General features: G+C 41.5%; 1 protein-coding gene across 3 annotated transcripts in view; it reads left to right on the forward strand.

Moving 5' to 3' along the window:
• LOC133508782 (uncharacterized) overlaps nucleotides 1-22,598 on the forward strand; it is a 204,386-nt gene that overhangs the window by 43,399 nt on the left and 138,389 nt on the right. Inside the window, exon 1 of one of the 3 annotated variants that reach the window (XM_061835198.1) lies at nucleotides 13,867-13,909. The exons of the other annotated variants lie outside the window; for them this stretch is intronic. Within the exon in view, the coding sequence (XP_061691182.1) occupies nucleotides 13,880-13,909 (30 nt within the window). The 5' untranslated portion in view covers nucleotides 13,867-13,879. Of the gene's footprint in view, nucleotides 1-13,866; nucleotides 13,910-22,598 lie in introns of those variants that run through there. 3 annotated transcript variants of the gene reach the window in all.

Genomic DNA, 22,598 nt, shown 5'->3' on the forward strand with positions numbered 1-22,598 from the left:
GGCCTGACCACAATTTCTGTGATGTTATAATGCAAATACGCAACACAAATTTTATTTTTTAGAATTTTTTTCTTACAACAAGAACATTATACTTGCTCTAAACATTTATTCTTTCTGAAAAATGACAATGTTTATACTGTAACCTCTTAAGATTTTTACAACTGAATTAGTTTATTTAAAATTAATATTCTATAGATGTAGGTCATATAAATGCACATTTTTTTCCCGGTTAATTTGATTCAAGAAGTTGTGCCTTGTGAAACTTTTGCTTAAATTCAAGAATTCATATTTCTAATTTTGTAACTTTTCCCTATTTTTTGAAAGACCAGTTTTTGCATTGTGGCTCAGCAATTTTTATTCATTTCAATTATATTTTTCATGTTATTTTTTAAAACGTGAGCGCAGTGCACCAGAAATTTTGGTCGGCAGCAAGTGTTTATGAAACGGGGAGGGGGACATGACAGACTTCTGACAAAGTTTTAAGGTTTTAAATAGGAACCGAAGGCCTTACCACAATTTGCGTCGTGTTACAGTGGAAAACCGAAACTCTAACCAAGAACAAATATTTCAACCAGGCAAAACCGTGGCACATTTTCAAAGTTTTTGGATTCAACTTTTCCTCTTGTGTTATATTAGCATAGCAACAACAACAAATAATGACTTATCCTTCTCATGCTTGGATGTGTGACACAGAACAATAACACAAGCAAATTTTTAAAGATTTAAGTGCTCCAAACCTTCCTAAATTAAAACATGTGGTCATCAAAGACCCTCTGCCTGCTTCGTGACAACCCACACCAATCCCTCCCCTCCCTCATTGACCTTCCCAGGCGCTCATTGTCCCAAAGTGAGACTTGATTAGACCCCCCCCCCCCCCGCGAGGTTCGCCGCGGTGGCCGCAGCTGATCTTTTCGACTAATTTCGGATTAATGCGGGGCTTGCCGAGAAGGCCCCTCCGCCACACACACAAACACACGGCTACACATTAATCCTCCTTGATGCCCAGAGTCAACTTCCACTCCTTATCAGAATTTGTCTTAATCTCTGCCTAGGCCGGACCAAACCGGGCTGCTCGATGAGTAAACCTCAGCTAAACAACACTGAAGGATGGGTGGAAAAAAAAAAAAAAAAGGTACGAAAAGGAAGACAGTCCTACCTCAGAGAGCTTTGGAACAGAGGACGCCTTAGAGGTGAATAGATCAGATTAAACGCCTCGCTCGGTAATCTCGTGTACGACTTCATCGGAAGCTAGCGGCCGTGTCTTTTTATTTTGTCGACTTCTCTCCCAGCTCGCCCCAAAGTCGGTCCCGTGTCTAACAGGGCTCTGGGCCCGCTCGTCTGTAATTACCCCAGCGTGAGATACGCAAGCTATTATTTTGGCCAGTATCTCGGTTTACGAATATTTAAGTTTTGCTTTCTGCGCACTGCGTCTCCCTCATGCTTGAAGAAAGACACTTGAGAGCAGGAACACGCATGAAAGCAATTTTGAAACCTGTTGCTAGCCAAAACGGTAGCAGCTACTAAGGCGCAACCTCTCAGATGAAATATTAACTGAGATTTTTTTATCAGCTTCAGTTACGTGGCCAAGGCACCTTTCAGGAGACGAATCAATAGGCTGTATGCGTTGTTTTTTGTCAACATCGTAATTTGCTTCATTTTGGCAATAAATGAATGGCAATTTTAGTCATTTTTAACATTGATTATATCCGCAACCCTTGTGAGGGTTGGGGGATAGAAAAATGGATTTCATTTCTATTGTATGAATTTCAGGTGTTTTTTTAAACATCTATTTTTTGTTTAATCAAAATATGTTGTGTATTTTTTTTATTGTAATGTGCCAATGACAGTGTTTAACCTTTTCCCCAAATTTCAATAATAACAATGAAATTCAAGATCATCTGTTCAGTAGTGTGGTAAAAAACTTAAAAGAGACTATTTGGGGAAGTCTGCTGGATTCTTTTCTGTTGTTGAAGGCCCTGCCAATGTTATTATGATATATATTACAAGTTATTTAAATATCACATGTCATATGAGGCTTAGGTGCCCCCGTGAGTCGGAAGAATAAAAAAATAGATGATCAAATATCATCTCAGTACCAAAAAGAGCACCCCGTCTCATAGAACTTGGATTACGCGTGGAGCTGCGCGTGATGGTTCAATTCAATTTAAAGTTTACATTCAAGCGGGCTTTACGAGGTAAAAACAAAAGGTTTCACGGCCAGCCTCCCGCGCCGCCGCTGCTCCTGTCGGGGGGGGGGGGGGGAGCGTGCCGCCGGGCCCTGTGGGAGAGGAAGGTTTATATGCGGCGCACCACTGGAGGGAACGAGGCGACTAATCGCTAAGCTGGCGAATATAAACAACACGCACAGTCGGTCCGCTGGGGAAAATGAGGCAGCCGGTATAATTAGAAAGTTTCGGAGGAGGAGCGGGCGAGGACGGAATAAGTCGGGAATGCTGTTACATGTTTTAGGCCACCATTAGATGGCTTCTTTTAGCGATGCTAACTATAATGATCATATTGAACTACAATGTCAACCAACGGAAGGTGGAACGCCGCCAGTGCTGCGCGCCCAGCAAAAATGAATATGCCGCACAGCACTTAGAGATTGTTGTTCCTTGATCTCCTTTTCCATTTTGAGGGCTTTCACATGCTTGAAAAAGTCACCAAATCGGCAGGCCTCTCACTTATAAGTGAACATTACCTCTAATATTAAGATACATTTGGCAGGGGTTGCTCATTTGACCCTCTAATTTAGGTCTGTTGCTTCCCCTGGATTTTTTTTTTTTTTAATTCAGACATTGAAGCCAGTTTTACTGACAACATCAAATTTGGAAGGCCTGTTTATGATGAGTAGACCCTCAAAAAAGTCTCAAGAAACCAGAGCAGCCATATTTAGAAGTCCTTCAAACACACACTCATCCCAGATTTTGTGTGATTGCTACCAAACACAGCCCCCCGAAGCCACTTTCACCTAGCAACATAAAATTTGGCAAGCCTGCGTATCATAATTAGACCAACAAAAAAGTCTCAAGGAGCCAGAGCAGCCATATTTAGAATTCCTTCAAACACACACTCATCCCAGATTTTGTGTGATTGCTACCAAACACAGCCCCCCGAAGGCAGTTTCACCTAGCAACATAAAATTTGGCAAGCCTGCGTATCATAATGAGACCAACAAAAAAAGTCTCAAGAAGGCATCCCTGAAAACTTATAGGAAATTGACCATTCTGGCCCGAAGTGACCATTTTAAGCCATTTACGTTGGTCATTCAAAGACTAAATTTGTCGGATGAATTTGGTTGAATTGCTCCCAAATAATCAAATTTGGGCCCCGAAGCCAGTTTCACTCAGCGCCACGAAATTTGGTAGGCGTATCATAATTAGACCAACAAAAAATTCTCAAGATGCCATACCTGAAAACTTATAGGAAGTCGACCATTTTGGCCTGTACTGGCCCTTTTAAGTCATTTCCGGTGGTCTTTCAATGACCAAATTATTGGATGAATTTTGGTGAATTGCTAGTAAATAATCAAACTTGGGCCCCAAAGCCAGTTTCACGAAATTTGGTAGACGTCTCTGTGAGGAGTCCACCAACAAAAAAAAGTCTTGTGAAGCCATCCCTGAAAAAAGGCAGCTGTTGGCGCATTCAGATAATTCGGTACAAAGCTTTTAACTCAAAGGTTGCTGGCATCGTGTCTCGGGTGTTAAAAGTCACACTGTGGTCACATCATCTAATACTATGTCCGATTCCGGCAATTCTTTCGGTCACCTCAACTCCTGCAAACACACTCTGATACCTTCCCCTCAATAAATTTAAGCCAGTTTTGGATGGACAGTGTGAAACTGGCGTGCATGGGTATTTTATTTATTGTTTTGTAATCTTGCTAACTGCTAATTCAAGGAGGCCTTCCTCATAATACTCATTCCGGGACACTTTCCCCCACTTTTTTTTTTTTTTTTTTAAATGGTCCCACTTTGAGGTTTGAGGAAGGAGCTTTTAATTTAGCCGTGGCATTTGGCAACAATCTCCCATCTCTGGGATTTAATCACTCGGAGTTGTCTACTTGTCGCGCACGATGCCTTGTAATTACGCCAGCGGAGAGCTTCTCGGCCTGTTGTGTGGGTTTTTTTTATTTTTTTTTAATTACCACCAAACTTGGGGCAGAACCTCATGAAGCTTTTCCGCATCAGCGCCGGCCCTCCGCATTATTTATTTTATTTTTTCCACCGAGGTTTGCACGGGGCCTCGTTTTTATGAGCTGCGAACTGACCGCAAACGCACAGAAAACACCGGAGCGTCCCGCAGCGCTTAAGGCCGCCTCTCAAGTCTATGGGAAAGGGCGAAAAAAGATAGCGACGGCTTTCAAGGAGAAAAAGCCTTTAATGCAATTCCGACCTTATCTAAAACACCTACATATCTGTCTCCAGCCGGAGGCCTTTGAAAGGATATTTCAGGCCCTGGGATTGGAGGTGGGGGGTGCGTCTTCCTTCAGAAGCGGGCCGGCAGGATGAGTTATAGGCATCTAAAGAGGCTGGGAATCTCCCGGGCCGGGCCGCGGCTTTAGCGAGCTCCTTCGACCACGGCCCCGAGGTCTCCTTCGTAGTCCTCGGTCTTAAGAATTAAGAAGACCCGGTTTGAGTTACTTGGAGTCTTTGGTTCACACATGTTGCTAAGAGGTACAGTGAGAAGACGGATCCGGGCTTTAGTCCCGTAATCGCTCTCACGATGACCTTTTCGCACTCATGAAGTTTATGAAAGCGCATATAAGGATCGTTATTTTGAAACCGTCACGTTTAACATCCCATTGTATAGTTTAAAATCCTGCAATTATATTCGAGGGAAGCGAGTTTCTGAAACTTTGATTTTCAATATCTTGCTGTGTACCCCCTTCAACTTGCTGACAATGGCGCACACAGTCATGTAAAGGCATCATCATGTTTAATCATAAAATGTTGCTAAATTTCCACAAACATGGAATTCGTAGGGAATTTTTAAAATACTGTTTTAGCTTTGAAAGTGAATTTTTGTGAAGGATTTTCCCCTTACATGTAATGTTTTTTTTTTCTTAGCTTTACTTTTTTTTCTGTTAAAAGTAAAATTTTACCAAAGATTAAAAAAAATATATAAAAAATGAGAATTTATGAAGGAATTATTTTTTCCCCTTATAGGGTAAACCAAATTATTATTATTTTTTTTAATTACAGTTTTAGGTTAAAGGTAATTTTTTTAAAATCCAGAATTTCAAAAATAATTGTGCCAGAATAAAATTGATTTTTGGGGCATTTTTTAAAAAATAGATACATTTTATTTATTTTACTTTGTTTTTATGCATTAAGTCAATTTTTCAAATAAACAACTTTATCCATTTCTTTTTTTTTTTTTGGGGGGGGGGTATTTTATTTTATTTCAAACTTTTTACCGGGGCTGTCTGACATTACGCCGTGCCGTCCACCCATCCGTCCTTCGGTCCGCCTCTGAACACACCTCCGTCGTCTGAGAGAGCCAGTAAATTTTTTTGGGGAGGATAAAGTTCAAGGAGATAAAATCCACCAGATGTCAGCGGCCGGGGTGCGTCTCCTTGACCCATAAAAGTGCTCTCATCAAAGGCTGCCATCATTTGTTTTGAATTATTGAGTTGTTATCAAAAGCCGCAGCAGCCCAATGTTTGAGCAGCAATTGGATCTGTTTTTGCAAAAACACCGAGGAGAGAGTCCTGCGAACACAAAGTGACGGCTCACGTGATGGATTTGACTGACAGAGATCCGTTTTAGTTTCTTTTTCCACCAATTTCAGACACCACACCTCTTGTGCACTAGTTCCTTTCCAAAATTTGTGAACTTTGCCAACGAGTACACATTTTAATATGCTTTTGGAATTTTTAAACAATACCCCAAGCTAAAGGTTATTTAAAGGAATTTTTTTTTTTTTTAACCTTACAAACACGTTCCAAATGTGTTCAATATCCCGGCAGCGGCACACCATCTTTCTGCCGTGCAGCGCTTCAGTATCCCATAAAGAGACAGCGCCCCTTTCTTTGTTTACTTCAGGCACCCTCCAAAAATTCCAGATTTTTTTCAAATTTTTAGACATGTATTTCCGGGAAAGGCATAATTTTTCATCATGCGGGCATGAGTAGATCGCACAAATCAACATTTCCCAAACCGTGTTAGCCATGCACCCCTTCCGACATCTCAAAAAGAGATGGCGCACCCCATCTCGTCCTCCAAAAGGTCAAAGGTAGGGCATCATTTTTGATCATATGGGCATGATCAAAACGTCTTTATAAATCAATCAAAAGCCTTTGTCATTATATGACTGTGCATACAATGAAATAATGAAAGCCATGCATGCCCCTCTTCCCTCTCCCCCCAAAAAAATGTAACTTGATGGATCATTCCGTCTTGCTTAGTGGTGGGCAGATCGATCCAAATAACGATAGTATCGATACCAGGTATCGGATCGATACTAGTGTGATGAGATGGTTACTGTCATTTCTGTTTTGCTTTTGTGACGGTGTGGACTGCAATTTCAGTCAGCTGTGCTAAATGTTCATTATGGATATGAAAATAGAATGTAAAAGATTAAAATCCAACCATTCCTATTTTTGAGCTGCTTATTCTCACAAGGGTTGTGGGATGATCAAAATGACTTTATTTTTAAAAAATCAAATGTTCTGGACGGGCGGCACGGTGGGTCAGCTGGTAAAGCGTTGGCCCCACAGTTCTGAGGACCCGGGTTCGATCCCGGCCCTGCTTGTGTGGAGTTTACATGTTCTTCTTGTGCCTGCGTGGGTTTTCTCCGTGCACTCCGGTTTCCTCCCACATCCCAATACCATGCAACATTAATTGGACAGTCAAAATTGCCCCGAGGTATGATTGTGAGTGCAACTGTTTGTCCTGCGATTGGCCGGCAACCACTTCTGGGTGTACCCCGGCTCCTTCACGTTGACAGATGGGATAGGCTCTAGCACTCCCCGAGACCCTCATGAGGATAAGCGGCAAAGAAAATGGATGGATGGATGGATGGATGTTGTGGACAACAGAAGCATGTAAAAGAATTTTGGTTTTGTTTCATTTAACCACTCCTTACTCAGTCGTTAAACTTGCTGAAATCACATAATCCAATGACAAAATGGTGAATTTTACTTTGTGTATGTAATTGTCCATTTAGAAAAAGACTTCAGCGTTTTATTATTCTGGCATATTTGAATGATTTTGATGAGGACACCAAAGGCAATTTACAATATTCAAACACCCCATAATTCTGTACTTGTTCGTCTGCCGGTGTCTCAAACTGATCCCAATAGTTTCAGACGTTGTCACGGCGCACACTCCAGTCGCACTAATGAAACTCCCGATAGCATCAAAAACCAACGAGGGGCCGTGCGGACGTCGTCTCAATGAACGTTCGCTTGTGCGCTCGGGCACACATTGGACTTATTTAGCTCAGGAGTGAGACCGTCGCCGTCGGTCAGGTGGGGGTCACGGCGAGTTCACGTTAAGGTTACATTTTTGCCTTATCTGGCTCCGAAATCGCGTTTCAACCGACGAGAGGAGGCGGAGGAGAAGCGGCGGCGACCGAAAAGGTATTTTTGGGAGAGAGCGGGGCGCAGCATCTGAACAAACACGGCAAAAGTACACACGCGCTGTCATTGTCGTCATCGGCGCTTTAAAAAAAAAAAAAAAAAAAAAAAAAAGGGGCAAGTGTTGTCTTTGCGAGGGCCCGAAAACAAACTTTCAAAGTGTTTGCAACTTAGGAAATCTGAGGTCATCCCCTGAAGGGGGAAGGAGGAAGGGAGAAGGGGGTGCGGCGGTGTGGACTGACTTTGCCCCCGTGAACTTGAGCTGAATGTTGAACGAAAGCTTACTCGCCATACAGTATGGAAGTGTGTGAAATATGAGCGGAATAGTCCTGAAAAAGAAAGTCTTTGTATTACTCTGAAAATGATGGTGTGCACCCGTTAAGACAGTTAAGAAAAGTATCCAATATAAATACACTTTTCCCACATTAAATTTGTTTTGAATATGACAATTTTTATTTAATTATAAGTAAATGTAGATATTAAAATAATCTTCCAGGTGGCATACCACCCTCTAATTGGTATTTTTTTTATTAGATTAATTAGCAAAACTTTTTTACCGTTACAAATTGAATTTGAATTTTTTTCTTTTACATTTGCTTTATTTTGCAGGATTACGTGGGATGATGTAAAATGGAAGATAAAATCACAAATTAACCCTTTCCGGTCAGGGGTTTGCAAATTTGCAGCAGGATTAATATCATCAAAAATTTTAAGTATATCCTTTTCTGAAAGTATCAGATTTTTCTCTTGGGTTAACAGAATTAAAATCACCAATAAATGAAATATTATTATCTTGACTACAAAAATACATGTGCTACTCATAGGTCCTTGCAGGCAAAATAGTTGAAAAAATATTCACTCATTAACCATTTCACACCGGCCATAATTGCAAGATATTTAATAAGAATGTGTACAAACTCAGAATTCTCACTCGTATTTAAATTTTTGCCAGGAGACCACAAATTGGGGTCCAGTCCATAACTTCTCATTTTTTTAACTTATCAGTGTCGATGAAGCTCCCAATTATTCTTTTCCACTTTTTCCTCTCAGTCCAGCAGAGTGGGAAATTCAACGAATAGATAATAATTTTTTGTAGGAATTTGATGTGACTACTAAAAATTTGAGGCCAAATTAAAATTCTATGGAATTAACTGAAAGGTAATTTAGATAGAATGGAAGATTTGGAAATTTGAAGATGGTGAAAAATAATTCGATGAGAATAGATTGAATGGTTAGAATCTATTGAATCATAGAAACATGAAAGTATGAATTAGATTTGGAAATAGTTTCAATTCATTCAATGGGATTTTTGCATGGGAAATGTGAAGAGGACAAAAAAAGTGGCGGTGAAGTAAGAGTGAATAATTTTGGTGCAGATAATTTAGCATAGGACATATTTTAGAATAATAAAGTAATATCTGAAAGAAGAAAAAAATCTCCGTCGGGCATTTTTGTTGAAGGCCATCACACGGCAGGAGATTTGCAAGAGAGCTCAAGTGAGACGGTAGCGAGGATCAGAGCCCGGTAGCCGTCTCGCTGGCAGGATTTAGCCCCTCACGCTAAAAAGGGGGCAAGACCACGACGGGTCTCCCATAAACTGTTTTTTAATAGATAAACTGTTTTTAGTGGCTTATTTCCCAAGATGACTTTTTTTTTTTTTTTTTTATGGTCCCGAGTCACGCGGCGCTCAAAAGATGAGATCCACAAAGTGGCACAAGATATGAAGTCAACAAGTCATGCGGAGCAAAATGCTCGTATAACGGAATAGTGTCAAATGTAAAGCTCAGTACGACGGGCCTCCACGGAGCCCCGATCATCCGAAACTGGATCAACACCAAATTGTCACTTCTGACACTTCTCTCAATTGCATCCCGAATATCAATGCATCATTTACAAAGAATTAAAACAAAATAAATAAATATATATTTTGATATATTTTTGGAATGAAATGAAATACCACAATATTCAAGAAAGTACACAAAAAGAGAGGAAAAAGAAATCATGCATTCAAAAATTTTGTGTAAATTGGTCAAGCATAATAATCACATTTAATTTCCCTTTAAGAGAATTAAATTTGTGAATGATGAATAAAGAAAATTCTTAAAAAAGCAAAAACAACAACAATCATAATACTATAGTGATAAATTTAGCCTACTTTTTTTACTCTCTTAAATATATAGAAAGGTTTTATTCAGAAAATACACAAATATGAAGGTGAAATAAATAATGTACTTTCAAAAGAAACTGCACTTACATTTTTGGCAAGGTGAATAAATGATTTTTACTTTTAAATAAAGTTGGAAGTTTGGACTATTTTTTTTTTAACTTGAAAATTTACTTTTATTACAACTACTACTAATAATAACTTCAGTAAGTGTTCATTCACAATAAGATTCAACAAATTAAATTGTTTTAGGCAGAATTTTCAACACAGTAGTATTGTATGCAATCTTGTTATAATGTATCAATAGAATAACAAATAAATACATGCATTCTTATCTCGTACATGACCGTCTCGTGTTAAAATCACCAAAATTTGATAAACAGTTTTCGCAGTAATGCAATACACGATGATGACTAAAGTACCATTGAGCGAATTGTTGCCGGCGAGCGTTAATTATCAATATTAGCGTTGCAGATCGCATGTGAAGAGCAGAGATCAGAAAACGGCGCCGCACTTTCCCAGGCCACGTCCGCCGGCCGTCACCGGGCTGCGCACTTCTTATTACTACAACGCCGGTTTCACCTTTGCAGTTTAATCACTGCGGCAGATATTAAACTCTCCCGGCAGGCTGCTGGCGATATAGTGTCGGGATTTACAGGGCGGCGGTGGGGGCAAGGGTGTGCGGTGGGCTCGGGAGGGGGGGATTTGCATGCTTCTCTAAAATCTCTGCGTCTTCTCACATCAAATCACCACGAGCGGCGGCGGTGGCTGGCGCGACTCCAGTATGAAAACGCGGCGGAAAAACGGCGTCAGCAATTCTGAGCAATTCCCGTGTTTTTTTTTTTTGTTTTTTTTTTTTTACCCCCCACCCCCTCTCGATGGAGGGAGAAATGTTCATTTTAAGGTGGACGGGATTGCGAGATGGCAGATAAACCTGGAGAGAATTCTGTTTTTGCACGGGCGGAGGCGCGACATTAAAAATTTAATTATCGCAACCCTGATTCTTATGCTAGCCCGAACTCTATGGAGAATTGTGTGTTTTATCTTTCGTGTATACTAAAAATGTAATTGAATGTTCGTTGTTTCGTAGCGTCATCTCACCCTTATTCAGAACCCTAACCTCAATCACAATTGTGTTCCAACTTCCGTGCTAAAAATAGTGCAACTCGACTCATCTGGCGGATGGCGAACGCACCGGATGAATAACTATCGATATCTATGTTGAAGCTTATTAATTAGGCTTGTTAATCAAAAACAGCATTTCTCAAAGGTGATATTTTTGTGTTCCAAGATCGTAGGATATAATAAAATCTCACAGGGAAAGGAATGATTCCTCTCCAAATTTATATAAACTTGCTTTCGGCTGCATCACTGAAAACAAAGCAAGTATTGGTAAAGTCCATACCATTTTCCCAAAGTGACAAGAAATATCTATATGTATTATACAACCTACCGTACCTCTAATGGTGAGCATTTTTCCACACACAGAGTACTTTCAAAAATGATTTACTATGCACTTGATTTCTGGAAATTACATGGTCAAACTTTTGTTTTCCATATTCACTCTCAGCAAAAAGCCCCCTCCAAAATGCAGCATGTCGCGTATGTGATTAAAATATGATTCTGATAATACACATTGCTAGCAGGTAGTTTAGTGCTGTGATTTCCAACCTTGATAGCGCCAAGGCACATATTTTACAATTGGAAAAATTCCACTGCACACCAACAAAAGTAAATGTCACCAAAAATGGATCGATTAATTACTGTGTGTACTTCCTGCCGTCTAATAGAAGAGGATTTTATTTTTTTGTTCTGTCATTGTGACTCACTGGCATAAATAGATGATTATTTCTTGGAAATAAATGTTTTTTTTTTTTAGCAATTACATAAAATTGGGTAACTTTCCACCGCACACCTGAAGAGCGCTCACGGCACACTGTTTGGGAATCACTAGTTTAATGTACACATGAAGCATCAAGAAAAGAATCGTTACTTGTACCGATGGCTGAAGTGTGCTAGTAGTTCACAGAACTGGTCACCAACCAGTTGCAGGGCGCGTATAGACAGACGACCATTTGCGCTTACGTTGAAACCTACGGACAATTTGGAGTTATCACTCAACCTACTGGACATGTTTTTGGGAATGTAGGAGGAAATGGGGAGAACATGCAGACCCCACATAGGGGAGGTGATATTTGAACCTGGTTCCTCAGAACTGTGAGGCAGATGTGCTAACCAGTAAGTCACCGTGCCATCTTGGGACGAGATTTGTTTTGCGTAAATAACCCTACGATGGCTACTTTAAAGCAAAATAGCAGCCCTCCTGTGTATTTTAGGAGGTAGCTTCTGAAGACTTTCCTTCTAGAGACCTTTTTGTGGGTCTGCCGATGATCCCCACGATTACCAAATTTCATGTTGTTGAGCGGACAACACTAACACTAAAAACCAAGAAGGACAATTGCAATACAGTAGTTTTCACTTGCATCTTTGTTGTGTTTTACAAAGTCTTTAGCTTTTGGGTCCGGTAACGTACGTATGCATCCGCTTAGCATTTAGGGCTCTTTTGTACGTACTTTAAAAAATATATATATAAATACAGTGCATACATATAACAAGTTAAGTGTGTATCGGCTTAATCTGGTGGAGAACTTTTAAATGAAATTCAAGAGAAATTCAAACTCTTTTGAGTTTTTTGGAGTAATGGGGCCACATTGAAAAGGTTGACAATTATTAATCGGAAGATTGTGAATTTTTCTCCTTGAATCGTATCTTTATTCAAAAATACTCTGATCTCTTAGTTATTTAATAATTCTATTTTACGGCCACGCTACCCGGAGAATGCCGATCGCGTCAGGTCTCAGAGTCTAAGCGGGTTTGGCCCTGGTTGGTACTTGGATGGGAGCTTCTCTCCCCGGCGAAATGCCGAGGGGTTGCGTCAGCAAGTGGATCCGGCGTAAAACTGTGGCAAACAAATATGCGTTCATCTGAAATGACACGGCGTGGTGACCCCTAACGGGACAAGCTGAAAGGAAAAGAAGATGTTTTTGAGGGGAAACCGGCTTTGGGGTTTGGAGCAATGTTCAAAATGCTCCTTCAGTGTCTTCAAAGCAAAATGTGTGTTTTCAGGCATGGCTTGTTGCGACCTTTCGGTGTTCACACATGATCGACGGTCTACCAAATTTGGTGTCCCAAGGTGCAACTGTTTTCAGAGGCTGGATTTTGTTTTTTTTTTTAATTAACCGCAAAGGCGAATCTGCCCCTAAAATGACCACTTCAAAGCAAAAGGGCGGATTTCCTGTTTTTGGGCACGGCTTACTGAGACTTTTTTTTGAGTGGTCAGTCATCAAAAAAAAAAAAAAAAAGGAATGGAATGAAGTATAAATCACTATACTAATAACAGCCCGCTTCAAAGCCGTGACTTGAAAGAAATAATGGCCAATATTGGCGACTTGAGTATCGATATTTGCATTGATCCGCTCCTCCCGATACCGGCGGCCATGTTCAAAGGCTGGATGTCCCCTTAAGAAGCGCACGTTGTTTTTTTGGGGCATGCTGAGAAACCGGATGCTGTTCATTAAAAGGAAACTGAGGGGACGTTTACACGGGTGGGGGGGCATATTATATATCCCGCTTAATACGGCATCACACACACCATCGCGTGACTAGCTGCGATGCCATAAGACTCGCCTCCCCCCTTGATAGACATGCGAGGCTTTTTTTTTTAATTATTATTTATCTTATTTGTGGAGCGCCAGGGTAAGCAGAGAGCAGAGAGGGCGGGTCGGCCGCCACAACGTCCAGATTGTTGGGCGGCCGCGTGCTATACCTCCGTATCAGGCTGGAGGGGGGTGGGGGTGGGGGGCTTTATAGCTCCCTTCAATGGTGGCTAGTGTGGGAAAAAAAGTGTTTTTTTTTTTTTTTTTTTTTTTTTCCTTCCTCAGACTGCAAGGGAACAGGTCAAATCCTCTGCCAGGTGCCCCCGGGCTGTTTTTCCCTGAAACACCTCCACTCCCAGAGAGCCAAAGCTCCTTCAGAAGATGTCTGAGGAGGAGGCGGCGGAGGAGGAGGTCTTCTGTTTTCACTTTGTGTGTTTGTAGAAGCCTCTGGGGCTGAAATAATTAAGATCAATATATATGAAAGTTCAAGATGCCCGGTTTTTGAAGGTAATTAAAGCGTCATCTTGATCTCCTGCGAGTACGCGCCCTCGTCGACTCGCATAGACTTCACGATTTATAACCTTTACCGGTGTGTGTTGATTACTTTTTTTTTTTTTTTTTTAAGTCTTTCTGGGTGTAGCTATCATCATTTATACACAAATTGTCTTTAACAAACTTTTTGGTACATAAAAGATACCTTTGACGCCCACTTAAGTTGAAGCGAAATTGATTCAAATATGGATATCAACCCACGTTGATATTGATGCCAATCAATTGACACCAATACAAATCAATTTTTCAACACCCCCCCGCCCTCTGTTCACAATTTTCACCACTATCACTTCCCCCCTTTTTAACAATTTTCATCCATCCATCTATTTTCTTAGTCGCTTATCCTTACAAGGGTCGCGGGGTATTGCTGGAGCCTATCCCAGCTGTCAACGGGCAGGAGGCGGGGTACACCGAACTCACAATCACACCTAGGGGCAATTTAGAGTGTAAAGAAAGCATCCATCCGTCTATCAATCCATCTTCTTTGCCACTTATCCTCACAATGGTCACAGGGATTGCTGGAGCCTATCCCAGCTGTCAACGGGCAGGAGGCTGGGCACACCCTGAACTGGTCGCCAGCCAATCGCAGGGAACATAGACACAAACAGCCGCACTCACAATCACACCTAGGAGCAATTTCGAGTGTCCAATTAATGTTGCATGTTTTTGGGGGTGTGGGAGGAAACCGGAGTGCCCGGAGAAAACCCACACAGCCACGGGGAGAACATGCAAACTCCACACAGGCGGGTCCGGGATTGAACCCGCGATCTCGGAACTGTGAGGCCAACGCTTTACCAGCTGATCCACTGTGCTGTGACAATTTTCAGTGCTAGCTAATTTCACGTGGATGGAGTTAATTTCCTAAAATGGGTGTGGCGACCAAAAATAGTGTGAAAACCACTGGTTTAAGGTGGTTCTTTTAGAAGGAACTTGTTCTACAGATTTTGTCCAGTTGCGACCAAATTCCTACCAAGTACGCAAGACTCTAAACATGAAATTAACACTTAATTGAAAAATAGTTTGGCGGAAAAGTTTGATGACTCAGCATAAAACGCAACGCTCCTCATAACTCAACTGCCCAAGGTCCAAGTCACTTTTGATGCAGCTGACAGAAAATGGCGTTATACTTTAATTGTGTGTGCGTCTGTGTGTGTAGTTTGGTGGAAAACATGTCCTGCAGTGTGACTCCATCACACGGTCAAAGCCCCCGGAGAGGTCACCTTGGCCGGGATTCCCTCTCTGCTGCGTCCAATTGTTCCAAAACTCCACCTGAGATTGATACGAGAGAGCTGCAGACTGTGTGTGTGTGTTTTGATTAATTGACACTTGCTGTCCCAGTTAGGCTGCGGCAGTTTTTGAACATTCGATTCAAATAAAAACTGAAGGAGGTTGTGTGCAAATACACTTAGAAAATGCTTTGATAAATGCAAATACATGATTTTTATACATATACATATCTATATATATATATACACATCTATTTACTGATTTACAAAACTATCAATATGTGCGTCAACATGAAAGAAGTTAAGCACACACGTCCCTTGAGAGGTCCAACACTCGCCCCGTGTCAGAGTGCGATTATGTCCTGTTAAGCCACAGTTATGCTGCGAGACTTCAGAACTCAGAACTGGTCCAAACCATTAAATAATGCAATATTTAGGTCCCTTTTTATTATCCCTTCGGCCAAATGAATTGCAATTTTAACCGCATTAAGTTTGCGGATCTGTTCATCATCATTGTCATTTTTGGACATTCACAACTAGATGCACTACAGTTCAAGTGGAAGTCGTCACGATAAGTCGCCATTTTTTTTTCCCAGCTATGTTGATTCTTTTGTACTAGTTCCTTGCGTGAATCCCCAAAATTGTCCAGCTTGTGGACCTTTGTTTTATGTATTTATTTTGAATTCAGCCAAGGCCAGCTTCACTTAATTGCATGACATTTGGTTAGCATGACCGTCATGTGTAGATTTACAAAAAAATGACTGATCTATGCCTACAAAGGCACAGTAAGTCTGCAATTTTAGTTTGAAGCAGCCCATTGAGAATTATGTCAGCCATTATCAGCTTCTCTTACAAAATGTTAATCTGACTAGATAGATGGGCGACAGTAAATCGTGAAAATAATTTAATTTTCGCTTTTCTGTGTGACCGTAGCCTGACAGCTAGCAAGTATGATGACTCGCCATGAAACGGAAAACTAATAACTCATCTCCGACCTCTTGTGCGTGGTAAAGGTTTCCCCCTGAAGAGATTCGCAACTGCCCCCTACTGACATAAATTCTCCCGTACTGTACATGGAGCGAGCGCGCCGGCGAGCTTTGCCGGTCACATCCCGTGAACTTGCTAAAAGGTTCCACGGACCGCCGTGTCCTTACTCTGTCCTCTGCTCGTCCCAGCCTGGGATTTAATTGTCACTGGAAGCACTTGTCGGGGGTCTGTGGCCACTGCTTAATTTACAGCTGACGCCCCCCCCCCCCCCCCCCCCCACCGCTTATTGTAGCCATGACGTGAGGCTCGGATGCCTCAGGAGGTCCGTCCGGCTGCTGTGGCGGTATATTTGGAAACAATGCGCGTGCGAGTGCAGATAGGACGATGATTAATTGCGAGTGTCCATAACCCTTCTCGGTTATATTTAGTTGAATAAATAAAATTGACCGCTTGGCTAACCTTTTGGCGCCCGGCGCAGTCAAGCTAAATGGCAAATGAACATTAGACAATAAAATCCACGGCGCATTTGGCAGAAAGGAGCAATTGTGAATTTAACGTTTAAATTGTCCTACACAATGACTCTATAATCTAGTGTTGACCCTGCAGTATGATTTGGGAAAAAAATACTTGGGACATGGGGAAAGCAGTACACTCTGTATTATTTGGACTATTTATAATACCTCCGGTAGAAAATAACCTATGCCTAGTTGAGGACAGAAGTATACCGAGTCATTTTTGTCAACGCTACCTCGAGTTCAACTCCCTGTCGGATTGATCAGATAACAATCCAGCCAGAGTTTAACTTGAAAAAACTTTTTCATGCCGAGTTGTACTGTAGTAGTATATAGCACATTCATCACAGTATTCATGTTTTTAATCAGTTATTTCGCACATATATTTTCACATGCAGTACACGTTTTCTATTTGTAGTAACGTGTTGTCCTGTACACACTAAATTTGTCGGGTCATATGCATAATCGTATGCAATCATATGTGCAAAAAGCACAAACAGACGTTTTGTCTCCATGTGCGCTGCGATTGTCTGACGACCAGTTCAGGGTGTACCCCACTTCCTCCCCGTTGACAGCTGGGATAGGCACCAGCACTCGACCTTTGTGAGGATAAGCGGCAAAGAAAATGGATGGATGGAAGAACATTCAAACAAAAGAAACTCATGAAGTATACTCATGATGACTACACTGCAGTAAAATGACTAATGAAAACATTAATATGAACAGGCATAGTAGCACAGGGGCTGCTGAGCCAACCGTGTCACCCTTGAAAACCAAAACCAACCTCCATGGGGAGTGGGAATGGCAATTTGAAAATGTTCCCCATTCTTCCTTGTATGTCTTAATTTTTAGAAAAGATACAAATTTACCTCAGTTTCCAGCCTATAAGCCGCGACTTTTTTCACACTCTTTCAACCCTGAGGCTAATTATGCGGTGAGCCGGCTAATTTGTGTATTTTTTCCTAACGGCCGCAAGGGGCCACTCGAGCGAAAAAGTTAAGAGTGAGACCGGTGGAATATATGTGCCGAGGAGGTGACTTTTACCGGTCCGGTCCTGTTAGCGCTGCGCTCGCGTTAAACCACTTTCTCTGTAAATATCCAGTATTTCAATGTGCGCACTTGCGACTTTTACACAGCTGCGGTGTATGTATGTACCAAATGGTATTTCCTTTACAAATGTACTGGGTGAGGCTTATATCCAGATGCACTCTGTTGTTCGAGAATTACGGTAATCGGCTGTGACGTCCATCCGTTGCATTCTCAAGTGATAGTTTAAATGTAAGAATGAAATTGTTTCCCATGTCCTCATTAATCGTTAGAACATCGTAAATGATGTGTGTTATTTGAAGGGTTATAATTAGTGCTAAAAATCATTAGCCTGCCTGCATTACTGTATGTTAGCATTTATTCACTTTAGACGACAGCTTGAGTGTGAGCGATAAATAACTTGAAGCCGGAACATCTTGCCTCTTCTTAGGGGGTATTTTTCTGCTCACACCCACTCCGGAAAGTAGTGCTCCTCCATTGTTGGATCTGCTGCGTTAATATTGCGCACACGTCGTGATGACGGTGCTGGAACAATATACCGTGCAGTCCGAGTGAAAACTGTGCAATAATTCTTAACCGTTGGACTATTTATTTGGACTTTTACAGCGTTTGAACGTGGCCCGTACATTTTAGGTTCTGGAAAACGTTACCATGGTGTCCAATTATAATTCAGTTCACATCACGTTTTCCTACTGGCCTCGTTTGCCCTCAAAAATCCCAAACTCGATGCGATGATTTATCTTCAATTGTGACAATTCTTGCATATGTTGATTCCACCCATTTTCACGCATCCTTTAAATACAGCTTGGTATATGCAATATGTTTGTATATTAGTATGAGTAGATTCATATTTCCCCCCCACCAAACCATGCCTGAAAAGACACAGGAAGTCAGCCATTTTGGTTTGAAGCACCTGTTTTAGGGTAATTTTGTCCATTCTCAGTGGGCCTTAAAAATATACGATCTACAAAATGTTCTCCAATTGCTACTCACTTTGAACCAGGTGTAGTGGCAAGATGAGTAGCGCAGATTTTTTTTTTTTTTTTAATCATCATTTTTTTTTGGGCCATTGCGTGCGGGTGAAACGTAGCAGTGAAATTTGATGACTATCCATAAATAGACAAATACTCGATTGACTAAATCCGCAAGGTCAAAGTCAGTTTCACTTAATGACATGACATTTCGTGGGCACGTCTCCCGTGATTAGACTCGCATAAAAAAAAAAAAAGTCTTAAAATCTCATCCATCAAGTGTACCATTTTGGTTTGAAGCAGCCATTTTGGGGATATTTTGGGCCATTTTTAGGTTTCCTTCAAGGACTTTGCTACCATGCGTGAACCACTAATTCTAGCCAGATGGGCACCTTACGAGACTTTTGAGTCCCTTGTATTCAGCCTGACACTTGATACCCACTTAATAAATTTGGTATTTGTTCCTTTTCTCGGCATGAGGCATAGCACCACCATTTTTGAACCAGGATACGCAAGTTTTACCTATAATTGGGAATCTTTCGTTTGAAAATCTTACTCTGTCTCCGAAACATAAAAGGAAATTACTCGTCTCTATGCATAGGAAATGGATGGACTGATACGAGCGGCCTTATTCGGTATTGTTTGGCTAAGACATTCGTATTATTTTGTCATACTTGGAGGTGAAAAGAGGCAATAAACGTTAGTCCAAAGTGATGTCTACCTGTCAATGACACTTGAAAAACATTTCATAATTTTGTCAGCAGCTGTCTATCTCAGCCATTTTTCCCCTTATCCTCACCATTGACCATATTTTAATAGTGGAAAAACATTACAAAGAAAATAGAGCCCCCGCCGTTGAATCCCCGCTTCATCAGAGCCCGGCGGTCCTCGCCATAACACAAAATAAAGGTAAGTAAAAGTAAATGGCTTTCCCCATTCAATGTTATTGCTTGAGGAATTGGGGCAAGATGGCTATTGATCGGCCTCATCCTCGGCCATCGCTGTCGGGATGGCAATCAGCGAGGCCCGGTGGCTTGTGGGTAAACAAACACTCTCCCGCCGCGGCGTGGAGATGATGAGGAGCGAGACGCTTGGAAAAACAGCCCCCGTTAGTCCAACTCCACCCCCAGCCCCGCATGCAATTGCGCCACTTCATGTTATCCCCGAAAGGACGATTGAATAAAAGGAGGGGGGGAGAAAAGAAAGGTGGACAAGCTAAATATAATTGTTTTTCTGCTTGCTCACTTATGCACCCTTGGGTCATGACATATACAGAACATGGATAGAATGCCGTATGAGATTCTGGGCTGGTTGCATCACTTCGTTTCAATGCCAACAGTACTGTACCACTAATTTATGGACATAATCCAAGAGGCAAAACTCTGCCGAATTGGACCAAATTTGCCCCTCAAATCGTACATTATTTTCTGTTAATATTTATCCAGTCATTTTCCGAACTGCTTATCGTCACAAGTGTCGCGGGAGTGTTGGAGCAGGAGGCAGGGTACACCCTGAACTGGTTGCCAACCAATCACAGGCCACATTAAAGCAGGCAGTCGCACTCCCTATCACACCTCGGGGCAATTTAGAATGTCCAATTAATGATGCATATTTTTGCGATGTGGGAGGAAAAGGGAGTGCCCAGAGAAAACCCACGCAGGCACGGGGAGAACATGCAAACGCCACACAGGCGGGGCCAGGGTTTGAACCCGGGTCTTCAGAACTGTGAGGGCAACGTGCTTACCAATAGCCCCAGTGTGCCGTCCAAAATCTTTCAGCGTTGTCACTTATCAATTATGTACAACGAATGTTTTCGTTTTTTTTTTTTTTACATTTGAGTTTTTTGTTGTTTGGTTTTTGCTTCTGCCATACTCAAAATCTGTTACTTTTATAAGCAGATATATTTTTAAGGAATGGGTTCTTCGGCACATCACGATATTTCCTGCTCTGATTGTCTGAAGTATGATCAATACCATATTTTCCGCCCTATACGGCGCACCTAAAAGCCTTGAATTTTCTCAAAAGCCGACCGTGCGCCTTATGATCTGGTGCGCCTTATACATGGATCAATGTTGAGGCTTTAGTGCAGCTCCCTCTCATGGGATGCATAACGTAAACCCAACTTCTATTGTAGCGTCTATTCTATGCGCCTTATAATGCAGTGCGCCATATATATGAAAAAAGTTTTGAAATAGGACATTCATTGATGGTGCGCCTTATACTGGGGAAAATACAGTATTTGCTGGTAAACCAAAAGCATTGAATCCAGAATTTCTCAATTGCTGCAGATTCTATTTTAGTTTTTCTTTGAGCACGACTTAGTTGACCCTATTTTTTAACCATTTTCATTCAAGCTGTCACACAGGATATGTATTTTCACTCACTTGCATATGTATTACATTTGTCTGGATTGTACATTTTGTAACAAGACTAATGAGGTTTCACTTTCCTGAATGGAGAAGATATGAATCATTTATATTATAGATAACATTTTGTTTACTTGCCTTCTTCAAATGCGAACTAAATCGCCATCTTAAAACCATATAGGATGTACCGAACATTGGTTTTTGGTTCTGGCACCTTACAAATCAGTCCTTTTTCGATATTTTCTTTCTCTCTTTGAGTCAAAAGGTTGCAGCGCCACCAATCTTTATTAACACTATACGTTCCCCCTGGATCCATAGTGTGATGAGCTCACCCCGTCGCCGCTCTAAATGCCATTTCAAACTCATTACCTTGGCCAGCCATCCGCCCTTCACGTAGCTGACCTTGAGAAAATGGATTGAAAGGTGACAAGCCAGGAGTAGCAATTTCCATGAAGGAGCGGGCGGCAGGTAACATGTTTGAGGGTGGATCTCCTTCTCTCGCGGCGGCACGGCGGTGCACACTTGTCACATTTGGAATGAGTCTGCTGCGTGTGTGTGTGTGTGTGTGTGTGTGTATATCTATCTGTCTGTGTGTGTGTGTGTGTTTCTCCGTGGCAGGAATGTCAAAATGACACGTGGATTATGATGGGATAATTACAGGTTGGTGGGCTGTTGCTTCAAACAGGTGGCCGGCCATACGGGACGTGAGCGCGGCTGATGCCGAAGCAGGCTATACACGTACAGATTTTTCACATTTACTGTAATTTCTCGAGTATAATGCGTCATTCAGTATAATGCGCACCCCCAAAGTTGACCGAAAAAAAAAAAAAAAAATCAGGAAAACCCTTCTACCAATGTAAATGCGCACCACCAATTTGCTGTTATCCATATGCTCAAAATATTGGGAATTATCTGTATTTATATTTTGTTAGGTTTGTACTTGTATTGTTTTTCAAAAACTGTCTGTACAAGAGTCATTAATAATAATCATTGTGCATGTGTTAATATAATCTCGGGACAGGCCACAGGTCACGCTTGTCCTGGTCCCTGTAATTGTCAGAACAGAATGCCTCAACCGACTAAAATAAATGCTCAATGATGGCGTAACATTTTATTAATACTGTTTATAACATATTACAGTCTTGTACATTTTACATATTACAGTGTTTTCCTTGTACTCATTACGCTCGTACTACGTAGTTTTAACTCACGATGTTGTGATAACGACCTGAAGCCATTGAGCTCTCATTGTTTTGGACTGCCGCGCTGCTTCCGGGTTCTTTGCGTCAGCAATGACGCATTTCTTTTAAAAGCGGCTGCACAACTTGTTGTTGTTGTCGACATTTTTTTTTGTCACAGTTTAAATTAAAACCAACTCACGGACAGTCGTTTCTGATCTAGTGCAGGAGCAACAAATCTCCCCGAGGAAGTCTTAGAGCTCAACTTGGTGGTACACATTACCGGAATATATGTAAATTTGTAACATAAGACATCGAATATCATACCGAAATATATGTGTGCACCTTTTTTTTTAC

This window comes from Syngnathoides biaculeatus, chromosome 11 (assembly GCF_019802595.1).
Source record: "Syngnathoides biaculeatus isolate LvHL_M chromosome 11, ASM1980259v1, whole genome shotgun sequence".
Classification (NCBI taxonomy): domain Eukaryota; kingdom Metazoa; phylum Chordata; class Actinopteri; order Syngnathiformes; family Syngnathidae; genus Syngnathoides; species Syngnathoides biaculeatus.